The 21,757-nt window shown below is 40.2% G+C and overlaps 2 protein-coding genes across 2 annotated transcripts in view; both read right to left on the minus strand.

The window, feature by feature from the left end:
- Positions 1-1,633: 1,633 nt before the first annotated feature.
- On the minus strand, positions 1,634-9,920 carry LOC117301658 (E3 ubiquitin-protein ligase TRIM21-like). The gene is made up of 3 exons (XM_033785682.1): positions 9,683-9,920; positions 3,369-4,538; positions 1,634-2,888 (listed from the first exon to the last, which is right to left on the minus strand). The coding sequence occupies exons 2-3, from the start codon at positions 4,534-4,536 to the stop codon at positions 2,278-2,280; spliced, it is 1,779 nt and encodes a 592-aa protein (XP_033641573.1). The 5' UTR covers positions 4,537-4,538; positions 9,683-9,920; the 3' UTR covers positions 1,634-2,277.
- Positions 9,921-11,773: 1,853 nt separating this feature from the next.
- The window catches only part of LOC117301858 (short transient receptor potential channel 4-like), a 30,933-nt gene continuing 20,949 nt past the window's right edge, over positions 11,774-21,757 (minus strand). The window contains exons 8-15 of the mRNA XM_033785850.1: positions 21,076-21,218; positions 20,300-20,436; positions 16,909-17,537; positions 16,315-16,510; positions 15,676-15,903; positions 15,078-15,131; positions 14,306-14,427; positions 11,774-13,403 (exon numbers count right to left, since the gene is read on the minus strand). Coding sequence (XP_033641741.1) covers positions 12,338-13,403; positions 14,306-14,427; positions 15,078-15,131; positions 15,676-15,903; positions 16,315-16,510; positions 16,909-17,537; positions 20,300-20,436; positions 21,076-21,218 — 2,575 coding nt within the window. The 3' untranslated portion in view covers positions 11,774-12,337. The remainder of the gene's footprint in view (positions 13,404-14,305; positions 14,428-15,077; positions 15,132-15,675; positions 15,904-16,314; positions 16,511-16,908; positions 17,538-20,299; positions 20,437-21,075; positions 21,219-21,757) is intronic.

Raw genomic sequence — 21,757 nt, forward strand, 5'->3', positions numbered from 1 at the left:
GTATTATTTCTTGACATGGCTATTATAAGATAACTTTTTTTTTTTTTTTTTTTGGGGGGGGGGTGGTTGTTAATAAGTTCATTTTAGAAGGATTGCTGAAGATACTATTTAAATAAATCCATTCACCCTCTCATCCCAACGAACACCTTTCTCTACAATATTAAAAAGAATTACTCTGAAATTGTTGTGACTGTTTGTAATGAAGAGCGTGATAAGTTGCTGACAGCACCTCTTTTGGGATTGCAGTATCAGGTTAAGTCTTTTTTTGTTTTGTATATCTGGTTTAATTTCACGTCTTATTATCTAGTGACTTTGAGCTGTTAAGATTTTTGTTTTGGTTCATTACCAGGGAAAAATCTTATCTCAATCATTATTATTTTGGCGCAAAAAACCCACACATTTTTAACAATAAGTATCAAGAACTGTCTCTTTTGTCAAACACTGCGTTAAAAGTTTTTTTCAATTTGAAGTTCACCTGGTAAGTCTGCTGCCACCTAGCGTTCCAAAGTCTCTCTTTGCTTAGCAAAAATAATGTGAATTGATAAACTTATCACTATCGACGATATTATGACTAGTTGACAAATCTTAGTTCTGTGTGAAGTCCAGCGCAAGACCGAAATTCACAAAGAGATGACCTTACTTATTGTGTATCTGTTTAGCAAATTGTAGTGCAAAACATCAAGTGGGAATATTATATAACTAACCACTGGTCTCAAAATCCTTACATTTTTTTTTCAGTGCTTTGTGGAATCGATTGGTGAGTTGAGAAACAATTTTGTTTATTTAAGGGATGGTCTGTCACAATACAAGTCACAATAGACAAAAAAGCTACCTCCTTTAAAAATTTATTTTGTTCTTAGGTTAGTTTTAATCATAGAGCTATATATATTGACTAGAGCGCTAACTTGCTCCGCGTTTTGAAGCCACCCTGGGCGCAGACATGTTTGGTGTGTTGCGTGAATTTTGAATTTTAAGAGAACACACATTGCCGCGATTATTTTACATTCGGCGTGTGCGTATACGTACGCAGCTGTCCACTCGCGTACGTCCGCGCTATGAAAACCGTAACTTCGACTTGATTGCCGTACTAAAAAAAGTAAACGCGCCTTTTAAGCATGGCGCACATGACGCTCGCAGTTTGTGCGCTGATCAGCAGATTGTGCGTTCACATTTACTGCATTTTTTGCTTCGATGGCACATAAAAAAGAACAGACGCACGATCATGCAAATAGCCGTACAATTACCGTACAAAATTTCAAGTTTTTGTATTGGTTTGTACATAAACATGGATGCGCCCACACGGCTTCAAAACTTTAGTGCGTGTATAACGGGGTGTTAGCCCTCTAGTTAATATATATAGCTCTATGGTTTTAATGCATATTTTCATTGTAGGACTACGGCTATAAAGATACAAAAACCAAAATGTACACTTTGACTTTAAACACCGGAAATCGTAAGATGTAGGCTAGAAGAACTTTACATTTGGGTAAAATCCCGGCCTTTAGCCTTTCACCGAAATGGTGTTTTCAGCAGCCGATAAATAAATTATTTGAAAACGTCAATGGGAGACTTTCCAACGCTAGGTGGCAGCAGACATACCGGGTAAGTTTCCATTGTTTACGTAGTTCTGAACATGCGCATAATTCTGAGAACAATGGATTTACCCGGTAAGTCTGCTGCCCTCTATCGTCCCAGAAAGTCTCCCATTCATTTAACTGGGACTCCATTTAGCTATTTTTCCTTCAAATTAAAAGGCATGTGCATTTACAAACAATCATTGTTATGGTTTGCTTAAACCGCGCTCTGAGCATTTTCGATACTTTTAGATAAGCTCACAAGTTAAAGGTGTATCGCCATGATTAAAGCAGCCCTCTATTATTATTATTATTATTTATTCGACCAATACATCCCATATGAAATTTTTAAAGAAGCAGCTTTACACATTTGTAGAAAATCAAAACCTTTTTAGAAAATATAAACACAAAATATGCTAAGCACAAAAAACAATCTTTGCAAAAAGGTTACCAGCCAAACTACTATGTTTTGTGACTGTTATCCTGCTCATAATTGCTTCGGAGAGAAATTGTACAACAATACTTTTTGTCTGTACCTAACGATTGGGCCCAGATCGAGTCAGCTATATATAATATTATATTGTACACAATATTATACACACAAAATCCGAGCTATCGTGTGAGCCTTTTGTGGTAGTAAAGTATTTGAATACGTAGTGCGTGACCCGCAATGAGTGTTTTTAAGTAACCGGTCCTTAACTCTTCATATTCTCTTGAAAACCTTCACAGAGAAACAGTCCGCCACGCCAATTTCACCCTCTGATGTCACGGCAATGCCGTTGGGGTCATATAAACCCTTGGCAACACACCCAAGAAACTCCCCACTCGACTCGTACTGATGAATATGTCCCTGGTTCGAATCCTTCGCCTGCACAACCGCATAAAATCCCCCGTTGGGATTATAGCATACACCCCGACACGACACATCCTCTCCGGCGAGGCCCGGACTCAGCGTGAATACCGTCTCACCCTCGCCGTCGATCTCTTCGATCTTCCCCGTGTCCAGTCCGCTGATAAGTACATGCCCGTCGTCGTTAACATCCACGAAGTAAGGTGGGATACTCGTGTGTACAGTTCCCCACAGCTTCCCATCGGTAGCACTGTGTTGGGTGATGACCTGCCTCTTGACATCCCCGACTACGAGAGTGTTGTTCTTGGCAGCGACACTGACGAGGTTTACCGAGACTTTGGCGCCTTCTTCCGGCGGTGTTGTCTTGAACTGAAAGGCGAGTCGGTTCGCGTTGTACACTTTCACTGCATCGGTGTTGTCTGCGACCACCATGGAGTCATTTACAGCTGCTACGTCCCTTGGTTCTAATGAACAAAACAATTGATATAGTATTATGGTACTATTTGTGGGTGGACTAGATACAAATTGACTACATCAGGACATGAACCTGCGACCTCCATAGTGCCGGCATCCTAAGGAAATCTGAATCCCGGATATTCTGTTCCCAAAAGTGGATAATGTTCATGGTCTGGAGGAAGATGATTCAAAAGAGGGCGCTATCAGAAGAAGTTCGTATACAAAGTTTGCTACATGTGGGGGGGGGGAGGCAACATATCAGGGGCTAGAAGATCCTTCCACATGGGTGTCTTAGAGAAACCTATTCGCCGGAGATTCTGTCCCCCATATGGGAATTGAACATGGGATGAAGGAGGGTGATTCAAACGAGGGCGTTATCTGGAGGGCACTTTTTGCACTTTCTTAAAGGCATAAGGAAGGTCTGTACAATGACTGATTTTCAGAAATATTGATTAATAATTAATGTATGGTACACAAAACATACTCACTATTTGGAAACTTGATTGAGTGTTTGTACACCCACTCCGGTGTGAACAAGGTTATCCCCTTAGTCCACATCCCCAAGTCCGCTACTGCGACACATCCATCAGCCAGCAAGGTGATCCCTCTTGCGCCGTCGAAATCCTCTTTATCACCGCCTGTCTTTCCAACTCGTCTGTCCATCTCCAAAAGTTCTGTCTTGACGACGAGCTTCCCGAGGGGGGCTTCAACGGGGGTCGTCGACAAAAGCTTCATGAATGAGACTGGTTGTGTTGTCTTGATCTCTGTTTGTGTATGCTGGTTGTCGCTGAGCCTCTTAAGATCGGTTTGTATGATGGGGAAGAGTGAGAGGATATCCTCAGCAGAGGCGCTCTTCGTCAGGTGCTCTGAGAGCTTCAGAGAGTGTTGCATCCTGTCCCGGAGTGTTGTCAGACGCTTCAGTCTCTCTTTCACCTCCTTCGTTGTTTTCGTCTCGACCGCGCTGATCAGGTCCAGGATATCTTGTCGGGAAGCCATGACCTTAGCGATGGCTGCGTTGGTGCGTTCTTCGACCTCTTGTTTGCTCGCCTCTGCCGTCGAAGCTAGAAGTTGATTCACCCTTCCAGAGACCTCTAACTCTCCTTCGACGTCTTCCAAGATGTTCTTGATCTGCGGGAAGTAGCTCTGCAAAGAGTCTTTGCAGTTAGCAGCAGCTTCGTCGATCTCTTGGAACTCGTGCTGTTGGTGGGTCTTCGCAGTGCAGACGTGGCAGACCAGGTCCTGGCAAGGCCAACAGTAGAACCAGGTCTTCTCTCCTGGGTGCTTCCGACATTCTTGCACGATGCTAGGAGCCGGAGATGAGAATGACTCCGGTGGAGTAGAACTTATTAAGGAAGAAGACCTGCTTGATGTGAGGGTCAACGATTTCAAGAAGGCTTCCACCATACCCATCAGTGGGAAGTTCGTCTTGAGTCCAATCACTCCTCCGTCGTGGATCACGGTCTCCTGCCGGCAAACCGGACATGAAAGCTTGACCTGTCCCTGGGAGGGCTTGTACTTGACCAGACATCCCTCACAAAAACTATGCAGGCAGTTTAGTATTTTAGGCCGGTTGTACCGCTCGTGACATATCGTGCAGTTTAAATAGTCTTCTCCGAATTTATCCAACAATGCTAAGGGATCGCCTCCTTCTGCCATCCCTATAAATGGTAAGACAAATATGACGGTGAACATTACATTTCAAGAAGAGGATTGGCGACAATCGTTCATGTTATTGATGTATCAGATTGTTCGTTTTGATCGACTGTTTATTAGACCACTTGGATCATTTTGCTGACCGATTGCTCATTCTAAAGGATGCTCGTTTATTTTATTTCAACGGTACACGTACTGCATTTGAACGCCTTGCCTAATAGTGCATGTATCCCTCAACGCCAGGAAAACCAATCAGTTCAAAACCAGCTTTGACAAATACCTGAGTGAAAATGGGTATTGGGTGTGAAAAGGCATAAACCTACAATACTATAACAATCCCATCAAACCTTAAGTACAAGTGTGAGTGTAAGTAGGTCATTTCGACTTGATCGATTACCCCTTTCCATTGGATCGATGCTCCTTTCCATTTGATTGACTACTCACTTCTATTTTATCAATGGCTAGTTTTGATCGAATGCTCTCTCGATTGCCTGTTTTGATCGATCGTTAGTTGTGACCGGTTGCCTATTAAATTGATTGACATGGTCAAATTGCTCGTTTATATCGCATTATACAAACTATGTATTGTTATATACAAACAAAATGACCAGCAGCAGCAGCTGAAAGGGTAACACAATAATGGTAAAAACATAAGTACATCTAAAAAATACAAACAATCACATATTAATTGGCAATAGAGTAAAAAGTACACAATTTATAAAACCCTTCATAAAATCTATAACAATTGCGCAGTTGTGGAATGATAGATTTCATGCAACTCACTGGTACAATAGTAAAATGTAAAACATGTGAAAATACAAACAATCACAAGGCAAAAAGTGGGCATATTATAGGATTTGGGTACTTTTTGTAACACAAAACACAATGTCCACAGATTTACATTAAGCTTACACCGTTTGAAGATAATGATAGCAGAAAGCGTACCTTAAAATATTAGTTGCTGAGGTGCTGTAGTTTTTGAGAAATGAGTAAAACAATGTAAAGAAAATACGTTTTTACATGCTTAAATAATTTTCGTCCCATGATCACTGAGAGGAAAATTATTTTCATGACATTGTTTTACTCATTTCTCAAAAACTACAAGACTTAAGCAAAATATATTTTCAGGGAAGCTTTCTACTATCATTATCTTCAAACTGTGCTAGTTTAATGTAAATCTGTGGATTTTTTTTTTTTTTTGTCCTACAAAAAATACATAGACCCTTTACAGTGCCCTATATGGCTTATTATGCTAGCACCCTTCGAATCTGCAATTAAAATAACGTGAAGGGATACAGCAGGTTGTTTTTTTTACACAAAATAAATCCAGGCACATCAAACTGAAATCTGGTTCCGTGGTTCACATCGTTGTTTTTCTTTACTCTCAACGCCCAGGTTCAATCTTTTTAAAGTTCAGCATGAGTGAACCAACCCGAATACCAACACAATTCTGAAAATCCGTACAAAGGTGACACCGTATAGGTACACGTGTTGACAAAAGGGAGTAAAATAAAGGAAGCCTTATAGGGCCTTATGTAGTCTTGGTGCAAGACGTTTCTCGTTTCCTTTTCACGCACACCGCGGCCAATTCACCGACAGCGCGCGTGCCGACTCACCTGACTTTAGTTCACTCTCCGCTCCGGGGCGGTGAAGTCAGGTGAGTCGGTGCGCGCGCTGTCGGTGAATTGGCCGCGGTGTGCGTGAAAAGGAAACGAGAAACGTCTTGCACCAAGACTAGGCCTTATGCCGAAATGTGTAATGCTTAAAGGGAAGGTAGACGTTTGGTAATTAATAACTTAAAAACTGACTTGGTAACGAGCATTGGAGAGCTGTTGATAGTATAAAACAAAGTGAGAAACGGCTCCCTCTGAAGCAGCATAGATTTTGAGAAAGAGGTAATTTCTCACTAAATTAATAAAATACTTATAGCCAGAAGTATTTTATTCCTTTCTGAAACCACACAAATTCGTCCAACAAGGGTGTTTTTTCTCTCATCAATTTCTCGCAACTTCGATGACCAATTTAGCTCAAATTTTCACAGGTTTGTTATTTTATGCTTATGTTGGGATACACCAAGTGAGAAGACTGGTCTTTGACAATTACTCAACGTGTACCTTCCCTTTAATACTCTCATTAGTCACACCAGAGACAGAATGAACCGGAATGTGATCGGAATGAACATTCTGTGTTTGTTATTGGATGTTCGAAGTGCATTCTAAAATATCTGACTGAATTCTGGGTGCGATTGGGCCTATTCGTAATTGTTGCCGGCCAGAATGTTTTGCTCATGATTCAAACGTTGGTGCATTCGAAGTGAAGACATATCGATATTCTAATTGTTTGTAACTGCACTCTCTGACTAGTCTTGGTTCAAGACTCTCCTGGATTTGTCACAACAGGGCGCGCTATCACCCCCAACGCGCTATCAACCACGAACCGCTATCACCCGAGAACCGCTATCACAGGAGAGTCTTGGCACATTCGTTAAATCCCCCCCCCCCAACAAAAAAGGGGCGGGCTCTGCGGGAAACCTACGCACGCGCATTATGTTTCCCCCCCCCCGATTTTGGGGGGAGATTAACGAATGTTCCAAGACTCTCCTGTGATAGCGGTTCGTGGTTGATAGCGCGTTGGGGGTGATAGCGCGCTTTCTTGTTGCAAATCCAGGAGAGTCCTGAACCAAGACTACTCTCTGACTTGCATAGTCGCTCATACTGTAGAGCGAATTACTATATTTTGCATAATCCCCATGCCGACAGGCATTGACCCTAAACAAAGGGAGAGTATAAGCTCGTAGACCACAACCACACAAACAACCTAACTCGATAATTGAACTTTTTAATGAAAGCAAGTCTCAGAGATCAACTCTGTTTTGCCATACAAACGGAACGTAAGTGTAAAAAAGAGCAGGGCGTGGTAAATTCACTTCCATGCACAGTATCATTATGCTTTCGAAACTTTAAAAGCGCTTTCAATTTCACAAAGAAATGATATTATTATAAACAACACAGTTTTCGAGTTGGGTTGCTTTGCCGTAGAAGGGCCGAGGTTAGATAAGGTATACCGACTGGTATAATGCCCAAAGCAAATAGAATAGATACATCAGTCATACGATACTATGTTTTGATAAGTTGGTAAAACAGTCATCATCTATCTTTCTGGCCTTATTAACACGGAAACGGATGGAGCAATGTACAAAGATAAGGCTGCTGGTGTTTGGCCAGTACCGGGATATGACATCATGTGGAAATAATAGACCAAAACTACGGTTGAAACACCCTGATTGAAAGCAAACAATGCATGCCCTCACTGTCAACCATAGATCGAACATGAAAGTGAAATCCAAAAAGGACGCTGGCGGAAACGCCAAACACATTTCTTTTCAACCTATTAAGAATGAAACGTGTGCGTAAAAGATTCGGTGACAGCCTTTGTATCTGAATATGAATTAGTTAGCAGAACATAACAATACAAAATACCGCACCCGTTAGGAATATACAATGAAGGAATTTCGGTTTTATACAAGGAGGCAAACCCCAAACAAAAAAGGGAAAACCCCTATCTCAGCCTGATACAAGACTTCGGTTTGTGTGTCGAACCCGCTTGGTACAAAGTAGTGAAACACAGGGTAGAAATGAAACCACTGAGCCAAACTGATTGTCCAATCTTTAAAATACTGTACAATTTATACAATTTGTATTAATCAAATACTTTTGAAAGGGTTTAGGTTAACGTTGGGACCACTCATAAAAATAATGGCAACACATTCTTACCTGGTTAGATTTCAAAAGCAGCTTTCGACAGAAAGCAACTTTTTTTTTTTACTTAACTTCAAAGTAAAGTAGTTTATGAAAAAGATATAACCTTTTTTATCCCCAAAACTGATTTTTGAGAAACGTTACCGTCAAACGTTTCTCAGATTGTGTATTGAAATTGCAGATCATAACCACTCAAGATTTTTGGTGATAATCTCGAAAACGCTACCACCTTTTTGAAATTAAGTCCTTTTCACAGGTTGGTTTTTGTATGAATCTACATTCTTATATGATTAAAACAACTGAATAGTTCAATGAAGCAAAGGTTACGTTATCTTTAAGATTATTATGCGAGAGAAAGCTAGCTTTGGGGCTTGTTTAGAGTATCAGCGACAGTATAATAATCAATCGAAGCATGACTTATATGTCAGAAGTTTATAAACTATTGTGTCTTGGTTCTAAATGGCTTGGCCTCCCTTTCCAACTAGTTCCGTTTTTATAAAGAAGGGTACCATGTCACACACGGCACTTTTTACATGAAACTCGACAACAAATAACTTGGGTCCCTTGCTTAATTTTAACGTGGTTGTAAAATGTAGCAATTGTTATAACTGACAAGATTTTGCATGAGAACTTGGACAGTGGAAACAACTAATAGTCCTTTCACACTAGGTACATTTTGTAACATTTAACAACCATGCTACAATTTAGCAAGGGACCCTTGCTAAATTGCAATGATAGTGGCTGCATGCAAAAGTGACACGTTGGCGACACAAGAGATCGACATTCTTCCAGGTGTAAAAATACCATCCCCGCAAAAGTAATGCGAAAACTTAAAGCCATTGGACCCTTTCGGTAAACAGTGTTGTCCATGGCCCACACTTTGTGTACCACAACTTCTATATCAAATAACAAACCTGTGAAAATTTAGGCTCAATCGGTCGTCGGAGTCGGGAGAAAACAACGGAAAAACCCACCCTTGTTTCCGCGCGTTTCGCCGTGTCATGACATGTGTTTCAAATAAATCCGTAATTCTCGTGAACGAGAATTTATATTGTTTTGCTGTTTTCTCAAAAAGTAAAGCATTTCATGGAATAATATTTCAAGAGAAGTCTTTCACCATTGCCTTCTGTAAACCCTGTAAGTTATTTGTAAATCTGTGAACTTTTTTTTTCTGAACCGAAAGGGTCCAATGGCTTTTTATAATACGAATGCTATTTTTTTTAAATATTAATATTATAGGTTGTCTGGAACTGATTGTCGTGTCTCATGTGACATGGCCTTTATACATTCATTGTGACTTCCATTGAAATCTTAATAACATATAGCTCCCAAAGCAACGACTTTCATAATAAATGGAAAGTGTTTGCTGACAATCTAAAAACTACACTCACCTGTGGATGAAGTTTTACCGTGCAAAAGTTCTACATGCTGTAAAGTTTAGCTGGTGGATTCCCTTCCGAGTGTCCCAATAGGCTACAACACGCAATGTGAACGGCGGTTCAATAGTTGATTCCACATGAAGTACAGGGTGTTACGAACAAGGTGTTTGTATGGAGCACTGCATGAGCAAATCAAGTGCACAATACAATAACCACAACTCTGATTGAATAGACGTTGTACCAACTCGAGCCCTTGAACTTACACATAATATCATTTTAGGTAGGTTTTCCGTTTGATCCATTGATGCATATCTTTTTTTAGTGCATCGTACCATATGATTGTATTAGGCCAAGGGTAGAATTTGGGGTATTCCATTTTGCTTGTTGGCCTTACGGGACGGTGACGCAGTGTGACGCCACCAACGTTACTTTGTATCCCAACTTAAGGAATACCATGCATTTGCTGAAAGTGGTTAAATTCATAGTCAATATCATCATTACACACTGTATGAACAAGGCTACGGTGGCATGTTAATGATGCCACCTCATAACAGCATGTAGTCACTGTCAACTGAATGGTGAAACACGCAACGATTTCATCTTTATTTTGCATTTTTGTCTTATGTATGTGCCGTGGACCGACGTCGTATATGGAAGTTGTACGTGTGTAATTGTTGATTGCTGAATTGTTGATCTTTTGCGTCGTTCCCAAAACATTCGTTTGTCCATCAAAGTCGATGATATGACACGGTGTGCAAGGTTCATGTCTACATGTTGGACGTCCCCTTTCATAGGCATAGTCTGTAACAATACCAACACTAGAGGGAGCTATTGCTCCAACCCAGTTGCAAAGTCGTTTTTTGTTTAAATAATGAGTTAAAAAACGTGTGCATCAGAATGTTCTTTCGTGTATGCAATGAGTGCATTCTTTATACGTATAACATTTCCGACGTACACTCTTAGAGCTTCTTTTTAATTTATTTTAATTACAAGGTTCATTGACCGAGTTAAAAAATAATTTTCGTTTAATGAATACAACAAATGATAACAGACACTTTTCATTTTTTAGTTTAGTAAAATGTTTGATAACGGAAATTAATAAACCACTTGACTTAATTTAACTCATTGCGTCACTGCGCGATAAAATAAACATGTTTGTTTAAATCCCCATACAATTTTAATAGAAACTGTTTCCTACTAAATTGGTTTATTGGATTAAAATAAGTTTCCATTGTTAAAAAATATAATCAATTTACTTGAAACAACAGTACATTAGTCTGTGAAACAAGATCCTAAACCCAGAACAAGTAACTTGCCCAAACATTAAGCCTGTGATTGTTTTCACAGAACTCGGCATAGCACCGAGTATACAGTGCTAGAACACTCGGTGTATATGTAAAACCCACATTAATATTCTTAATCCACGATGCAAATTGATTGTTATAACGAGTCCATCCCATTGTCTATTCTTGCTACCCCAACGGAAAACCCTTCATGATCATAAAAGTTATGATAAATACTAACTTTTCATAATTATAGATAGATTTAAATTAACTGCTTTCTCCCAGTCAAATTGTTACAGTTAAAATAATTATTAAAGGCAGTGGACACTATTGGTAATTACTCAAAATAATTATTGGCATAAAACCTTACTTGGTAACGAGTAATGGGGAGAGGTTGGAGGTATAAAACAATGTGAGGAACGAATCCCTCTGAAGTGCCATAGTTTTTCAAGAAAGAAGTAATTTTCCACAAATTTGATTTCGAGACCTCAGATTTAGAACTTGAGGTCTAGAAATCAGCCATCTAAATACACACAGTTTCATGTGACAAGGGTTGTTTTTCTTTCATTGTTATCTCGCAACTTTGATGACCGATTGAGCTCAAATTTTCACAGGTTTGTAATTGTGTGCATATGTTCAGATACACCATGAAGGCTAGTTTTTGACAAATACCAATAGTGTCCACTGCCTTTAAATACTCCTTGTAATGAAACCAATGATGACTTTAGAGTGAGCCTATCTACTCAATGGGAGACTTTCTGGGACGATAGAGGGCAGCAGACTTACCGGGTAAATCCATTGTTCTCAGAATTATGCGCATGTTCAGAACTACGTAAACAATGGAAATTTACCCGGTATTTCTTCTGCCACCTAGCGTTGGAAAGTCTCCTATTAGTTCCCAATCCCGAGTAAACTTGTAAACATGTTAGTCGTGTCAACCATACCGAGTAAACTTGTAAACATGTTAGTCGTGTCAACCATAAACACAAGATGTAACCCTATACTCTTCCACGACAAGTATTCTGGGTTATTTTACATGAACTATACCATTCCTCGCGAGATACGGCTTTCCCATCCGAAGTTCAAAGTAACTTTAGTCAAGCATCTAACCCAGCAAGAACACTAGTGGCACGACTGGGACACGAACCCACTCTTTTCTCGCTTCTTCAACCTCTCCATACCCGGTTCGAATCCCACCGGGAGCACTTTGTGTGTTGGTTTTTCAGTCCCTACTTGACTGAGTGGGTTTCCCTTGCAATAAATCTCTGCGATTTTCCTCCTACATATAAAACTGAAACTTCTTCACCAGCTTCTCTGTTCGTTTGGCTTTGATAATAATTACCAAGATCCAGAAATAATATTAAAAAAATATTTGGATACAACTTCATATCTGCCATGGTTTTCTCACATTAAACGAAATATTGGGCATGGAAGTTCTCCTCGCGGTTTCTTCAACGTTCAATTTGATCTTTTTAGCGTCTAAGTTGTTTTTAAGTTTCACGACGATGTTATGCACCCCTCCATCGGACTGTCCAGAGTTCCTCCTCTCTGAAGGCGAAGGTGGAACCGTGTCATCGTTCGTTAGCGTAACCTCTTCCATAGATGAGCTTTCAAACGGGGTGAGAGGTAGAGCAGGAGACTCTGGTGGTCCAATTGCCTCGGAAGAGGGCGCCCTGCAGATTATTGTAGGAGTTTGTGGTTGCATATTATCGCAAGGCACATCAAGAGACTCTGTGGATGATGCGTTGACGATGGGTGGGGGTACTGTTTGCAAAGAGCTGTCGGCGGGTGTAGACTCGAAGTTGATGGTTTCGACCGGGCAGGGTGATTCTGTTGAAAGTAGCGGGATCTGCTGGGTGGGTATTTCTATGCAGGGAGTTTCCGTTACAGGTTCTGGAATTGGTTTAGGTATAACAGGTGGTGGGTTTTGTTGAGGTATAACAGGAGGTGGGATTGGTTGAGTTATAACAGGGGGTGGGATTGCCACAGGAGCCGGTGGTTTATACAGACGTTTCGCTGATGCTGCCTTTAGTTGTTGTGAAAGAGCGCATTCTCTCGCCGATGCTGCTTGCGCCTCTTTTGAAAGTGCACCTACTTTCGCTGAGGCAGCCCGTGCCTCTTTTGAAAGTACCCCTACTTTCGCCGACTCCGCCTTCAGCTGTTGTGAAAGTTCGCATACTTTCGCCGACGCTGCCTGTCCCTGTTCTGAAAGTACGCATACTTTGTCCGATAGGGTTTGAATTTTCTCTTCCGCTTCGGTTTCGATTTCACACAGAGATGACTTAAGGACGTCTGAAGTGTCCAAGTTTTGGTCGAGAACTGACCCTATGTCACCGGTCCTTACAAGAATTGCTGTCACTGGGTCTGACTGTTTAACAATGTGAAGGCAATCGGTATTCGTTGTTCCGAATTGTTCGTGAACGTGAAGCCACTTCTGGAATGTTTCATACCTGAAGACAAAAAGATGGACACAAATTAAAAAGGACAACTTACTTAGAACTCTTGGATTGGCTGATGCTTGTACAAATTGATGGGAACGATTGTACCGACGAGTAGACTTGATTCAAGTCCCATTCTCGTGTGAAACAACCCGAAGCGCGCTCACCGTCAAAATGTGGCATGCGGAACAGGTTTTGGAATGCAGAGCAACACAAAACAGTAGTGTCCTGGGGATGGCACGGGATTGGGACTTGAGTCAAGTCTAACTGACGAGCGGCACAATTTACTCAATCACAACATTTACATGTTCACCCACAAACAACCTTAAGGCTATATGTTTGTGGGGGAAATGCAGTTAGTGTTGTAATACATATTCTTTTCTGAAAAACGTTCTTGTGGGGTCCAGGTTGAACAAAATACTTCCCTTGTGGGGTTCATTTTCTAAGTGTAAAATTCTCCACAAAGGAACCCCGTATTGCTCACAGCTCTGTGTTGAATACACTCTGTGGACATTGCTTTGTTCTCTCCACATCACATAACAAAAAATGTAAAATTAATTCCCTTTTTGGCATCCCTGTTGAGACATCTATTGTTCTTTCCATTGTCCCTGTACTGTAGATCTTCCCATTGACTTTCTACACAAAATTCCTTGTGGAGCACACAGGTCTTTAGAATTTCCTAACGGAGTCCTTTAATTTTCCCTTTTTAGTTTTGTCCTTAAGGTACTGAAATGAAACCACGGGTCAACGCACAGTGTGTACGTCCACACGGTGTTGTTTCAAGTCACCGCAACAATGTAATTGTCTTTTTTCTCTCGGATCCATTCTTTTTGTAACGTTAAAACACAACATGGCGGTCCTAATGTATCATTGTAGATTGTACAACTTTTGTTTTAAACTTAACCAACTTTTACCGTAATGAAATAAGGTCGTTCCTCAGGTTTCTGATGTCCTCTTTAGTGACCTCTATGGTAGTGCTAGATTCGTCACCAGTCTTCTCGGAAACGTAGCGGTCCCGGAGACGGTCGATGACTCGCTAAAGAAATGAAGATGAACACAAGACAAGTTTCTCGAGTAGCTAGGGGCAATTTGTCTTAATTCAATATTGTTTTAATATATTATAAACGAAGACAATGGTTGTAACATAATAAACATGTGAAATCTTCGTTTCATGAGGTGATCGTGTTTTGTAGATATCGCCGAAACTCAGGAACGATGTCCACGAGGAAGCGAGGAAGAAACATCCCCTAAATGAATACACAATCTGAGAAGCATTACCACGGTAACGCGTTACATATTTAATTTGTTTGGCAATAAAAAGTGATGACCGTAGTTCTTCCAGTTAAAATGTTTCTCCAAATGCATTAAGCTGCTGTTACTTGCCATTAATAGGAGACTTTCCAACGCTAGGTGGCAGCAGACATACCGGGTAAATTTCCATTGTTTACGTAGTTCTGAACATGCACATAATTCTGAGAACAATGGATTTACCCGGTAAGTCTGCTGCCCTCTATCGTCCCAGAAAGTCTCCCATTTCCAGTGTCATTGCCAAACGTTGTAATATCATTTTATAATTACTCTATAAAATCGGAATAAGAGCCAGTAAAATAATCGATGGCCATCTTGTTTTACAAATTAGGTTGCAAACAGAAAGGATTTCAGTCAAACGAGTGATAGGTTCCTTACATTGTAGCTCTTTTGTTTATCCAGCTGCCTGTAAACTTGATTTCTTCCATCAATCTAAAACAAACGAAACATCATTTAGTTTTCATGGGGTCTTAGTTTCTAAGCCCTAAGCCGGTCTGTCTGATCTGATATGTTTTGCTCTCATATTATCTTATGTAAAGGTAACAAGGGTAACACAAAGTATTATTATTTAACCCCTGCGCGAATTTAACATTGAATCGTGGAGGTACCCGCGGCTACTGAACAATCATAAAGGTCTAATTAATAGATGGAAGTTTATGATTATAAATGCCTCTAGCTACCTGAAGTTTCGGTGGTCTAGTTGGTTAGTTTTTTTATCGTGTAGCCTAACGTGGTTTAATGTATTTTGTATTTTGGGTCATTACAAAAACATGTTTTTTGTCTCGCAAACCAAAGTGGGTTTCACTGTATAATATAATGTGTAAATATAATGTGTGATAACAAAACAGACTTTTGACTATTGACTAATGCTAGACATCTGCTCTAGATTGTCAAGGGTCGTTGGTTCGACCCCCCTCCCGAGTAATTATGGCAACTGTCCTGAATTCCACAAAAGCCCCCTTCAAACAAAACCTACCAGTATTGGCAATCCTCTGATCCTCAACCACTTTTCATCAAATGTTGGTTTTAAATCTTCGACTTCGATCGTGGTCCATTTCGGGTGATAAGCGAACATGCGGAACACACGGCGTAATATTCTTGGTGTGGGTAGGAGGTTGAAGGGAGGTGGCACCCGTACGTCGTTATCAATGTAACGCATCCACATAGCTGTCCGTGAAAATTTCCACTGGATGTCACTGTTCTCCTTTTAAGGAGGAAATCATGGATAATTTGGTTTTGTGGCAACAACTTTTTCCTTTTTTCCCTTCATTTTTTAAATGGATTTTCGAAAGAAACACACAATTCCACGCAACAACAGTGGTAAATTTAAGAAAGATTTGAAAGCTGGAAATATTGCATATAGCGCATTGCAGGTGGTGAAAGAACATGCAAATTATGGTATCTTTTTGTCTGGCAGAAATGTTTTAAGCAACATTTTCCGATGGAAGGGAAAGTGCAAACTGACAAACTACATAACCTTGTATCCTCGACCAATCATAACACAGCTTTAGAATACAAATTAGAGCATTGTACCCGATGAAACAATTAAGGTCTGTAAGACCATGTGCATGGTTGATCCTTACGGACAACGACGGATGATCAGTCTACTTCTTACCTCAATTTCATTGTACAAGTTACTCCACACGGCGATGAGGGCATTTAGAAGGACGACGACAATCAATACGTAGAAAGTTGCGTACAACACGGAACCAGCCGTTTCTTTAACGACATAATCACCAGGGAGCTGGAGATCCTCTACTGGCATTAACCCAAACAAGGACCAGTAGAGGCTGAGCACAGACTGGAAAACACTGCAAACATAATTTAACATTAGAGCAAATTAGTGATCACAACTTGTCACCGTGTATGTTGTAAATAGTTAGATTGCATGCCTGTTAGTCACAAGGTTGTGGATTCGAATCCTACCAAGTAGATCGTGTTTAATAAGAAACCAACATATTTAGCTCACAATACCGCTGGTTTCACAGGACTAACGATTTGGTACTGACTGAAAATTTCATGATTTGTGCCATTCATTACCATAGGCGTTTAACTGATGTTTGTTTCAGACAGATTGGTTGTTTCACAACCACAACTTTGGTGTAAAAACAATGCACAAGTGCACGCACTGCGCACAACTCTCAGCCAATGAAAAGCCTTTCACGTGTGCACGTTTCATAAAAGATGGCGGCCAATGACTGTTTCTTACCTCGTGAAGGTACCGACTCTGTGAATTTGCAGCTGTGCCTGCTGTATTTCAGTAATTTTCTGATTGGAGTAAGTTAGCGTCAATCCCATTGCAAACGAACCGAGAATCAATCCCAACACAATGAAGAAATGTGACGATCCTTTGATCATTCTGCCAAGAGAAATCTGGAGCGGACCAAATACGTTGCTGATCACCACATAGGAGAGCATGCGCAGTACGGAGAATGCGATTGCTAGGGACAGGAAAGCACGACCCATGATCTGAGGATGGTTCCAAGTTAGGTTCAGATAGTCATTGGTTTCGTCTCCTACAGGCACCGTACCCCGAGGTATCGTTGGTTTACGCCGGACTTTGGCGACACGTTTCGCTGAGTAGTTCATAACTCTCCAGACAACCTCTTCTTTAATCTGCACCTTTGTGGTCTGATTAATGCTTGGGTTCGTCGTCTCCAACTCACTAACAACATAGTCTCCAATTTCAGAGAATTTTCCATCTGTGAAATTTGTTTTTAATAACGTACGCGAACTGTTGTTGGTATCTGTGGACCTTTTTGCTATGTTGTGATCATTTAATGGCACGTCCGTCGTAGTTGTTAACGTTGTTGATGACGTCATCGACAGTGGCGCCTCCTGTAAATTAAGGAATCGAATGCAAATAAGAATGTGCTTAGTTTTCTCAAATACCCCAAACAAGATAATGTATTTACTTTGGTTTACACTAACACCAATGTGTGTGAGCACTGTATACTCATATCCCAAGTTATTTAAAACAAATCACATGGCTTGCATATTACTTGGGTGGGATTCGAACACACGACATTGTTGTATGGGTAAACAAAACCATAGTATTCTTAGTCCCTGGTGCAAATTTAACATAAATTTAAGTTTACATGACTAAAGACTGGTCACATAGAACTTATCGCAAATACCAATGCGCAAGCGCAGACTGTTGAATGAGGTGCATTGTAGGATAGATATGGATCAAATTTGGATACCAGCTAGACCACAATGCACCTAATTCCAAGCTTTACGCGCGCGCCCCGGTATTTGCGAAAAGGTCACATGTTTTTATCCACAAATACAGCACTTACAGGCACAATGGTATTAGTGATAAATGCTTAGTATCTGCGTTATGATTGGTCGGCTCCGAAGTGACGCAGTTTTATTGTCAGCTTTTAAACGCCAAGATCTCACGTGCACTTTCGATTGTCTGCTGCTGCGTGATTGTCAAGTGTAATTTGTATAATAGATGTTAAATTTGGACCGGGAATAAAACATCTAAATACTTTTTTACCCATACACCGATGTGTGTTAGCACTGCATACTCAGTACTTCCCCAAATCCTGTGAAAAAGAAATATCACAGGCATATTACGCGGGTGGATTCCAACCCACGACCGTTGCAATTCTTGAGCAGTGTATTACAAACTAGACTACCGAGATTGCCCGGTAGCTAGAGGCAGTTCGATCCCTATGTTTTTGCAGCGGGTACCGCAACGATATAATAGATGTTAAATTTGCATCGGGGATAAAGAATGTTAATTTTAGTTTTTACCCATTACAAGTGTAATGTGTTTTCACGTCGTGCTAATGGATGTGAGGTCAAAATGTACATTTGGAAGGATCTTCCCACGTGCTTCAAGGCTGGTTTCTGGCGTTATTCACGAGCCTCGAAGTGTGAAGTCAACCATTCTGGTTCTGTAAGGGCAAGGACTATCCTAAACGTCTGACGTCACACTTTGAAGGCTCGTGAAAAACGCCAGACCAGCCTGACCAGATGTTACCAGAATGTAACTCTGACCTTGCGTGCATTTCAGTCAGTGTTCTCATTCGATTAACTGTACAGTACATACACTTCAACCAAAAGAACATGACATGTGGTACATTACATTATAAACACGGATGGTTTATACAGACGATCATTGCAGCTGACACTACATCACATCGGATAAGCACGAATATTTATTTCACAGTTCACTCCAAAAACTGGGATGTTAAGTTGACTATTCCTTGTGTGTATTATTGTGGCGACACCAACATTTTGTTATTATCCCCACTCCCATACCGTTGGTGAAATTAACACCGTGTCGGTGTCACGTATAGAAACAAAGAGAATCAATTTAACATATCGGTTTTTGCAGTGTACGCTTATCCAATGAAATCATTACATCAAATGAAATCATTGGACATGTAAAGTACAGTGCATGTCTTTATCCTTGCAGATAAAGACAGGGAACCAGTCTATCTGATAAGGTCAGAACCACGTGAGATTTTTTTAAACGCTTGGTGGAAACAGACAGATAGGATCAGAATTAAAGGAACACGTTGCATTGGATCGGTCGAGTTGGTCTTTGAAAAGCGTTTGAAACCGTTTGTTTTAAAATGCATATGATTAGAAAGATGTTTTAAAGGTAAAATATAATGATCCACCCAAACATGCCTCGAAATTGCACGGTTTTCCTTTTACCTCGTCGACTAACACGATCGGCCATTTATGGGAGTCAAATTATTAATTTTTTTTTTTCTATTTTTTTTTTTTTTTTCCTTTTTTTGGGGGGGGGGGGGTTTACCCATATACACCGATGTGTGTAGCACTGTATACTCAGTACTTTCCCCGAGTCCTGTGAAAAAAAAATCACAGTGCTACACACATCGGTGTATATGGGTAAAAACCAAAAAATTAATATTCTTTATCCCGATGCAAATTTAACATCTATTTAAATCGTTTGCAGTACCCGCTGCTAAACATAGGATTCGAACTGCCTCTAGCTACCGGGCAATCTAGGTGGTCTAGTTGGTTTGACATTGCTCTAGAATTGCAAGGGTCGTGGGTTCGAATCCCACCCGAGTAAAATGCCTGTGATTTTTTTTCACAGGACTCGGGGAGAGTACTGAGTATACAGTGCTACACACATCGGTGCATATGGGTAAAAAAAAAAAAAAAAAATTAATATTCTTTATTCCGATGCAAATTTAACATCTATTTAAAGGGAGTCAAATTGTTGACTCTCCCATGGCCGACCATGTTAGTTACCGACGTAAAAGGAAAACCGTGCAATTTGAAGTGATACTTGTGTGGATCATTATATTCTACTCTTAAAATATCTTTCTAACCATATGCATTTCATAACAAACTGGTTTCAAACGTTTTTTTATAGACCTGCTCGTCTGATCCAAGGCAACTTGTTCATTTATTTATTGCTTTGCATAGAATAAATGAATAAACTATAAATAAATAGTAAACTTGCGGGTACAACCATTTGTAAATCTCTTTTGAGTGAGTGTTGGCTCTGAAAAGAGGCGGTTTGGTCTCGACGTTTCTAATAGATTTACACATGGTTGTACCCGCAAATCTACTATTTATGTATAGTTTCTTCTAAGAGCATATCTTACAAAGGTGGCGCAAATCTCGAACACTATCCCTATGACGAACAATAAAATAATGCCGATGTTCCGGAGGCGTCTCCAATTGGTGACGACCTTCCTGACCCCTTCGGCTGCAAAACATTCAATTTCTTGCCAAATCATTCCTATAAATATAAATTCAAAATAATCATTGAAGACATGTTAACGTTAAAAATTGACAAAAGTGAAGGAAAAAGAAATTGAAGATTAATGGAAGTTTACTCGCAAATGATCCAAATAGAAAAGAGCACAAACAAGTTTTTTTAATTATTTTTATTATTATTTTTGTACTTGTATACACCCGTTGCATTGGTCGCCGTCTTCGATGGAACGAGAAATGGAAACTTGTACGCATGTTCGTGCGGTGCTTGACTCTTAGCGAATGATAGCTCTTCATTGACCTCACTAAGGTTGAGCTAGTTACATCATTATGCACGGGGTCTACTGCAAGGCCCGGTCCTACTGCAGTGATAACGAAAACGATAACGATCACGACGCAAGGAGAACGCATTATATTTTTTTATTCGAGATCGAATTGCTCCACGCAGAATACGCACACGTTCATTCAATCAATGGAATGCGTTCTCTTTGCGTCGTTATAGTTATCGTTCTCGTTATCACTGCAGTGGGACCGGGCCTTAAGACATAAGACACTTGATTACTTGATTGTAACGTCAGGAAGAAGTACATATTGGACATTATTACTAGATATTCCTCAAAGCAGTACTTTTATTAAACACACTGAAACCATTATTTATAATTACCAATTATCCACAGAAGAACGACAAAGTTTTGTCGTCGAGTAAAACTAATAGTGTGTGCTAATTGCCTGTCGCTCATGGCCTCCCAGGTCAATAGGGTCACAAAGGTCAGGTCAGAGGCTAAATGCATGATGAATACAACAAGGCTGAAAGAGAAACAGATACGTTTGTAGGAACCGTGATTATACATTCAAGTTGTGAATTTGAGAACAAAATAATCCGCACATAATGTTAAGACTTTAAAGGCAGTGGACACTATTGGTAATTAATCAAAATAATTATTAGCATAAAACTTTTCTTTGTAACAAGTAATGGGGAGAGGTTGATAGTATAAAACATTATGAGAAAGAGCTCCCTCTGAAGTGCCATAGTTTTCGAGAAAGAAGTAATGTTCCACGAATTTGATTTTAAGACCTCAAGTTTAAAACTTGAGGTCTCGAAATCAACCATCTGAACGCACACAACTTCGTGTGACATGGGTGCTTTTTCTTTCATTATTATCTTGCAAGTTCGGTGACCGATTGAGCTCAAGTTTTCACAGGTTTGTTATTTTATGTATATGTTGAGATACACTAACTGTGAAGGCTAGTCTTTGACAATTACCAATAGTGTCCAGTGTCTTTAAATACTATGTGAACGTATATGTCCACACAGTGTTTGTGCGTGCAATAAACAAAGGATTGCT

Source organism: Asterias rubens, chromosome 17 (genome assembly GCF_902459465.1).
Source record: "Asterias rubens chromosome 17, eAstRub1.3, whole genome shotgun sequence".
Lineage (NCBI taxonomy): Eukaryota > Metazoa > Echinodermata > Asteroidea > Forcipulatida > Asteriidae > Asterias > Asterias rubens.

Bases quoted from the DNA above. Each gene is read 5' to 3' on its own strand.
- LOC117301658 (XM_033785682.1), bottom strand. From the start codon at position 4,536: ATGGCAGAAGGAGGCGATCCCTTAGCATTGTTGGATAAATTCGGAGAA. The intron at 2,889-3,368 runs GTGAGTATGTTT...TTTGTTCATTAG, and splicing joins CTCAATCAAGTTTCCAAATA to AACCAAGGGACGTAGCAGCT.